Below are 7,930 nucleotides of genomic sequence, written 5' to 3'. Positions count from 1 at the left end.
CTTTGGTTGGTCAGGTTGATTGCCGTGAACCAGTCGATATATTCTCCCAGCTTCTAGGGGCTACAATGCGAGAGGGATCCCACTCTGAGGGAGGAGCTGGCCCACATCCACATCAAAGCAGTGGAGGCCGCAGCCAAGGCGGACGCGGAAAAAACAAAGAAGAAGCAGGCTCGTCAGGCAAAGAGGGCTGAGTCTGAAGAACTGGATGCCTTTCTCGAGGGGAGGTAGCCTAACACCGGAGCTCCTGGAGCTAGCATTTCGGTGCAAGGTAAATCGCCTCCTATTTTAACTTATGCCCTTCATTTTGGGGGCTTAGTTAGGAATAGGCAACAATACTATAATTATTTGACCAGGACTGTTAGTAGCGTGGCACTTCCTTGTCCCATTGTTATAGACACGCTGACCTTCATACACTCATCCTAGTTACTCCAATATGGTAGCTTTTTGGACCAAGATGACATGGGGGGATCAAATTCACTCTTGCGCCCAAGGGGAGTTGAGTCGTGTCGGTTCCTTAGATAATGGTTCGACCCAGAGGACTTTAGACTTAAATGCTTCTTTTATTTTTGAATTTGATCCCCATTCATGTATTTTACTGATTAGTTTTCTTTTTCTGTCTGTCTCAGGTGATCCGGAGATGTCCAACCCTATGGCCAAGATGAAGCAGATGATCGAGGCCAGGGTGGCCGCAGCCAAGGCTTCGGTGAGAGGGCTGCCAAGGGCCCGACCAAAAAGAAAATTATGGTGCTGATCCTCAGGGACTTAGAGCTAGTCCGGGAAACTTCTAAGAGGGGTCCAACTGCAAGTTCCATCCCAGTGGCGCACGCCAAAATGGTCCCGCCCCAGCTTGCTCCTCTCCATGTTATTAGTTTGGAGCAGGAGCCTTCTGCAGGAAGAGGGGCGGCTAAGAGGAAAGCAGACTTAGTTGTCGTGGTGTCTTCGAAGCGGCCCAAGAGGAACAAGACCAAGGATCCAACCCTACCTGAGGAGCATTCCTCTGGGGAGAGCCTCATTGTTAAACAAGAGGTCTTGGAGGCTCCATGGCTTCCCGTCAACCTAGTCCTTCCCAGGAAAGGGACCTGGTCCTCCAGGAGGAGAGGATGAAAATGGTGTCCCGGGTTTGGGACGACGGTCGGGACAAACGGGACAAGGTGTACCGGGCCCTGAACATCTGGTGGAAGGTGGAGTTTGCCAAACATCCTGATGCCTTCACTGCTCCCTAATAGATCGTGGACCGACTTGTAGCCAAGATTGGGTTTCGCCTAAGTTGGGGCAAGATACAACTCTTGCTGCGGATTTGTTGGCCTAGGTGGGGGCTACCATGTCCAATCTTCAGCTCAAGCGATATTCCACCTTGGGCAGCCAGGATGCCCTTTTCATTTCCCAGGCCATTCTTCATAGGGCCACCGCGGTAAGCCATATGCCCGCCTAGTCTTTTATTTTACAATCATGATTCCTTGTGAATTTTCTAACATTGATTTGTTCCAGGATGCCTTGCTGTCCCATAGGAACGCGGATCTGGTGGCCGAGATGGCGGTGAAGCTGGCGACAGCCCAGATGGAGCTGGAAGGGGCCGTTAATCAGCGGGAAGCAACCAGGGAGGCCCTTTCCAAGGAGGTTACTCAGATTGAGACTGAGCATGAGGAGGCCGCCCTAGTTTGGGCTCAACACGAGGAAGCTTTGTCTAGAAAGGACGCTGAACATAAGAAGTTGGTGGACAACCTGGAGGCAGAGCTATGTAGTGTTCGTAGCTCAAAGGCTTTGATCAAAGCCCTTCTGGAGGCGGTTGAGGTCCAACTTCACCAGGAACGGGAGAAGGTGGCAAACCTTGAGTCCCAGAACCAAGCTTTGGAGGCATGGTCCAGCTGGAGATGAAGCGGAGTGAGGAAGCTCACCATGAGAAGGAGCAGGCTGACGAGATGTTGGCAGTCACTTTTGACGAGGCCATTTACATGGCTTGGCTCCAGGATAAGAACATGAATCTCCTCGTCTATCTAGATCCAGCTGCAAAAAGATTTGAATTCAAAACCAAAGAGAAAGCTAATGCGGTGCTTCTAGCTGGGGACCAACATGGTGAGAATGCTCCAGATGTCTCGGAGTAGGACAAAGCCTAAGCTTGGGTCTTTTGTATCTTAGTTAGGGTTTCCTTTCTGTTTTTGTAGTTGTATTACTTTTATGGTCGCGGATGCGTCCAAGACAATTTTTATTATCCGTATTGTTATATATTGATTTTTCTCTACATAATGGTTCCCACTTTATATTCGTTTATTTTTTCTTCTAAATTCACTATGTGTTTTACACTTTGCATGAATCCAAGTTCAATATTGGGTGCTGGTTCCAAAGGCCAGGACCACTAGGGGAATATTGTAGAAAGGTATTTATCCTGTCCTGAGACCCACGTTTAGGTCTTGACAGCTTGGACTGTTTTGGACTTAACCAATATAACTTAACTGATTTATCCCAACTCTATGGTTCAAGTTCTAATGGCCTGGACCATTAGAGATTTTCTTTTTAGATATGACTTAATTATTTAACTTGTTTTGAACCCGAGGTTCAGGTTCTGACGGCCTGGACCGTTAAGGAGTTAATAATTGTCATCCGATTTATTTGTCCTGACTCTGGCGTTCAGATTTCAATGGTCTTGACCATCAGAGATTAGTTAATTAACTTATTTTGAACCTGAGGTTCAGGTTCCAATGGCTTGAGCTATTTATAAGACTAACTTTAACAAATTTAAACCTAAGATTCACGTTTCATTGGTTCTGGGCCATTGTAAGGAAGACATGAATAGGGATTTGGTTATCTAGACCAATTTTTAGGGGTTGGGTTTTGAACCCTCGGAGCATATAGGTCCGGGTTAGAATTGGACTTTGAGCCTTGCACCTGTTTTGGTTGAACCCCCCGGATCACACGGATCCGGGTTAGGACTGGGCTTTGACCCTTGCATCCTTTTTTATTGGGAGTTGGGTTTCAAACCTCCCAAATAATGTTATCTGGGCTAGGACTGGGCTTTGAGCCTTGCATCCTATCTTGGATGAACCCCCCGGATCACACGGATCCGGGTTAGGACCATTGCATCCTATTTTTTTGGGAGTTGGGTTTTGCACCCCCAGTCTATACGAGTCCGGATCAGTACTAACCTCTGAGCTTTGCATCCTTTTTTTTTTCTTTATTTCTGGACTTCTATAGATGGCCTTACCCCCCCCCCCCCCCCCCCCCCAAGTGACCAAAGAGTGTACTCTTAGGTCACTTGTTTGTGTAAAACTTGAAGACGGATGCAAACTTTTTCTTTCCTTACAACATTTCTTATGATATTTTTTATACACTATTTCCAAAAAAAAAAAAAGAAATCACCCTGGGGCATAAATAAAAAAAGTTAGGAAGGAACATAATTAGATCCTCCTGACTACTAATAGTACTAGCGGAGGTGTTCCACGTTTTAGGCCCTTGGGACCTCCGTTCCATCTAGTCGCCTTAAGCGATACGTTCTCAGACATATTTCATTTTGGATTTCATAGGGTCATTCTCAGTTTGGTCCTAGAACCCCCACTCCTGGATCTTGAGTTGTAGGGAAGAATCTTCTAAGGACTAGATCACTAGTTTCGAACCTCCGTTTCTGAACTTTAAGTTAAAGTGTCTGGCGAACTTTCCCTGATACATCTTCAGTTGCACCTGTGATTCCTCCCGGATTTCTTCGATGAGGTCTAGGGATTCTTGGAGTAAGGCATGGTTCTAGACGGGAACGTATGTGTCTCGTCTGTGAGACGGGACCACCATTTCTACTAGGATGACCTCTTTGCATCCGTACACCATTGAATAGGGAGTATGTCCGGTTGACGTTCTTTCTGTGGTCTGGTAGGCCCATAAGACGCGAGACAACTCTTCTGGCCACTTGCTCTTGCAGGCTAGTAGCTTTTTCTTTAGTGTCCCCTTCAAAATCTTGTTCATGGCCTATTTTTGCATGTTTTCTTGAGGCCTTGCGACTGCGGAGAAGCTTTCAATGATGCCGTGCCTTTCACAGAAGTTTGTGAAGTGGACGCTATCAAATTGCTTCCCGTTGTCGGACACAATTTTTTGAGAGAGGCCGTATCAGCACACGATGTTGTTGATGACAAAGTCCAGGGACTTTTTGGAGGATATTGTGCCCATTTGTTCCGCTTCGACCCACTTGGTATAATAGTCAACGGCTACAATGACGTATTTCACTCCAAAAGGCCAGAGACTGGTCATTAGGGTTACTTCTGTTGGAGGGGCTCGCGGGATCTTTGCATACCTTTGGCACTGTTCACATTTGCGGACGTAATAAACACATTCCTTCTTCACCGTTGGCCAGAAATATCCTTGCCTTAGGATTTTCTTAGGCAAGCTGAATCCGGCTGTATGATCCCCACAAGAACCTTTGTGTACATTGTGCGTGATTGCACTCATTTCTGTCCCGGATACACATCGAAGATAGGGCATGGATAACCCCCTGTGATAGAGTTTGTTATCCATCATGATGTATCTGGGAGCCTGGTACTGAAATTTCTTGGTGGCAGCTATATTCGCAGACAATTCCCTAGTGGTTAAGTGCTGGATGAGAGGGCCCATCTAGGACGTAGAGTAATCAATGAAATTTATGATTGTGGGGGCTTGAATACTAGGCGCAGGTAGATGGTCGATTGGGACCACTCCAGAGAGTTCTGCCAATGTGGCCAATTTTGCCAATGTGTCTGCAAACACATTTTGTTCCCTGGGGATTTGGCAGATGAATTATTTCTTGAAAGATTGGAGTAACTCTCGGGTTCGTGTCATGTAGGCTTCCATCTTCTCCTCCTTCTTTTGGTATTCCCCAGAAATCTTCCTGACCACCATTTGGGAGTCGCTGTGGACTTCTATATGTGCTGCTCCTACCTCCCTGGCCAAGCGTAGTCCGGCCAGCATGGACTTGTGCTCAGCCTCGTTGTTTAATGCTTCAAACTGGAAGCATAGGGCGCTTTGCAACTGGTGACCTTGAGAGGATATCAAGATTATCCTGGCCTCAACCCCATTTTCATTTGAGGCTCCATCTACGAAGATTTTCCACAAAGGCATTATGGGGTCGATAAGTTCTTCATCTTCGGTTATCCCAGTGCATTCTAAGATGAAGTTGGCCAGGGCTTGTCCCTTGATAGAAATTTTGGGGACATATGCTATGTCAAACTGGCTAAGCTCCATGGCCCACTTCAAGAGTCTCCCCGACGATTCAGTTTTCTATAGTACTTATCGTAGGGGGTGGTTCGTCAGTACCTTAAGGGCGATGGCCTGAAAGTAAGGTCTCAGCTTCCTGAAAGTAAGCAAAATGTTAGCTTCTCGATTAATGGGTATTTGGACTCTGCGCCCAGCAACCTTTTGCTTACGTAATAGACGGGGAGCTGGGCCATTCCCTCTTCTCGCACTAAAGCAGTGCTGATGGCGTGTTCCGACATTGCCAAATACAGGTACAATGGATCCCCTCCACTGGTTTCGACAAGATTAGCGCCTGGGCCAAATGTTCCTTCAATTTTTGGAAGGCATCTTCACACTTGGCCATCCATTCAAACCTCTGGCTTTCGGAAAATATATTGAAGAATGGGATGCACTTGTCCGTGGACTTCAAGACGAAGCGGCTTAAAGCTGTTATTCTTCCTGTCAAGCTTTGAACGTCTTTGTGCTTTCTGGGCGATGGCATCTCGATCAACGCTCTAATCATCTATGGGTTTGCTTCTATTCATCTCGAACTTACTATGAAGCCTAGAAACTTCCCGGATGCCACGCCAAAAGTGCACTTTTTGGGGTTCAGCTTCATCCCATACTTCCGGATAATGGCAAACGCTTCTGCCAGGTCATCCGCGTGTTCAACCGAGGTCTTAGAATTGACCAACATGTCGTCTATATGGATCTCCATGTTCTTCCCTAGTTGGTTCCGAAACATCCTATTGACCAACCTCTAATAGGTGGCCCCAACATTCTTAAGCCCAAAAAGCATGGCGATGTAACAGTATACACCCTTGTCCTTCTGGAAGCTGGTGTGTTCCTGGTCTACTACATGCATTGAGATCTGGTAGTATCCGGAGTAGGCATCAATGAAGCTCAACAACTCATACCCTCACGTAGCATCTACCATCTGGTCAATCCGGGGCAGAGGGAAGCAATCTTTTAGGCAGGCTTTGTTAAGATCGGTGAAGTCGATGCAAGTCCTCCATGTCCCATTTGGCTTCGGTACTAACACCAGATTGGCCAGCCAAACGGGATACAGGGCCTTCCGAATGAAGTTGATCGAGGAAAAATTCTCGACTTCTAACTTGAGGGCATATGCCCTCTCTGCCCCTAGAGGTCTCCGCTTCTGCCGGACGGGAGTTGTATTTTCGTCAATGTTCAGGGCGTCGATCCCAGTCATATTCGAGTGAGACCAAGCCAAGACATCCTGGTTCTCTTTCAACCGGGCAATTATGGCAGCCCTGACCTTCGAGTTCAGGTTTCCCCTGACTCGGATTCCTTTGGTCTGGTCAGTATCATCGATGCACACCTCTTCAACCTCCTCCATGGGTTCTAATGCCTTATTCGCTTCTATCTGCGTATCCAATTCTTCCTCCTCCCGGACCACCCTCTGTGCTGGTTGTGGTGGTGGGATTGGATCAACGTTTTCCTCTTGAAGAGGCTTTTTGCGGACCATGAAGATTGGTCGGGCAGAGACGTAATAGAACTTTCGGGTGCTTTTTTTTATCTCCCCGCATAGTTCCCACTCCTCCATTATCGCATGAGAACTTCATGCAGAGATGGCAGAAGGAGGAGATGGCGTTGAAATCGACTAAAGTGGGACAGCCAAAAATTACGTTATACGTAGTGGGGTAGTCCACCACTACGAAAGTGAAATATTTGAACGAGCCCTAAACCTTGTTCCCCAACGTCACGGGTAGTTGAATCTTACCCATCGGGAGCAATGAATCCCTATTAAATTCGTAGGTCTGTGTTGGCCATGAAGCCAGATCTTCCTCTGTCAATCCAATTACTGTGAAGGCCAGCTTGAACAGTACATTAACGGAGCTCCCGTCATCCAACAATACTTGGGATACCCTTTTTTTTGTTGATTTAGGGATTAATGGCCAAGGGGTCATGATGCGGGAAATGATTGTTCCGAGCATCCTCTTCCGTGAACGTGATGGGCAGGTTCAACAACTTCAAACGCTGGACCGGACTTTGGACCAAGGTGCATACCTCATGGTCGTGATCGAGCTCGCTGAGGTATCTTTTCTGATCATTCAAGGATGTCCCTCCCAGATGTGGGCCTCCTGATATGGTGGCCACATGGCCATCTACACGTGGAGGCACGATTTCGGGAGGATATGGCATTCCGGGCCTAGGTGCTTCCACTATTGGGGCCCCCTGGGGGCCTGTTCTCCCAATCCTGTAGCGTACCCTCCATGAGGAGGTTGATACGATCCTAGTGCACCTGAGGCCATAGGTTGTCCGGGAGTTGCTGGCAGTCCCGGAACCCTGTTGGCATCCTGACCCATTAGTGGAGATTCCCCAGTTTGATCAGGTGCTCGATCTCATCCTTCAGCTGACGACACTCTTTGGTTGTGTGACCCACGCCCTTGTGGTAAGCGCATCTTTTGTTCGTGTCCCTCGAATTATTTCCCCCTTTAAACATGGGGGCTGGCTTAGGGTAATGGACTACGTTGCCCGTTGCCAGTTACCAGATATATATTCCTGAGTGTCCACCAAGTTGGTATATTCCGTGTATTGGGGCTCGTACCCTTTTATTCCTTTCTTTGATGGCTTAGATCAGTTCTGACTCTTGCCTGATCTTTTTCCCCAAAAGGGGTTTATGCTTGCCTCAGCTCCTCCAGCTTGAGGCAGTTGGGCACCGCCGGTAGTGGCAATGTACCCGGTGGGTGCCACTCCGTACCTGGAAAAATGAAGCAAATTG

At 47.6% G+C, this 7,930-nt stretch overlaps 1 protein-coding gene across 1 annotated transcript; it reads right to left on the bottom strand.

Annotated features, from left to right (window-relative positions):
• Positions 1-6,106: 6,106 nt before the first annotated feature.
• On the bottom strand, positions 6,107-6,751 carry LOC133815447 (uncharacterized). Its single transcript, XM_062248286.1, has one exon. It carries the CDS (start codon positions 6,749-6,751, stop codon positions 6,107-6,109), a length of 645 nt encoding a protein of 214 aa, XP_062104270.1.
• Positions 6,752-7,930: the final 1,179 nt, after the last annotated feature.

The sequence above is a fragment of the Humulus lupulus genome, chromosome 2 (genome assembly GCF_963169125.1).
Source record: "Humulus lupulus chromosome 2, drHumLupu1.1, whole genome shotgun sequence".
In the NCBI taxonomy this organism is placed as follows: Eukaryota; Viridiplantae; Streptophyta; class Magnoliopsida; order Rosales; family Cannabaceae; genus Humulus; species Humulus lupulus.
Note: the sequence above shows the minus strand (reverse complement) of the source record. Positions and strands in the feature narration are given on the sequence as shown.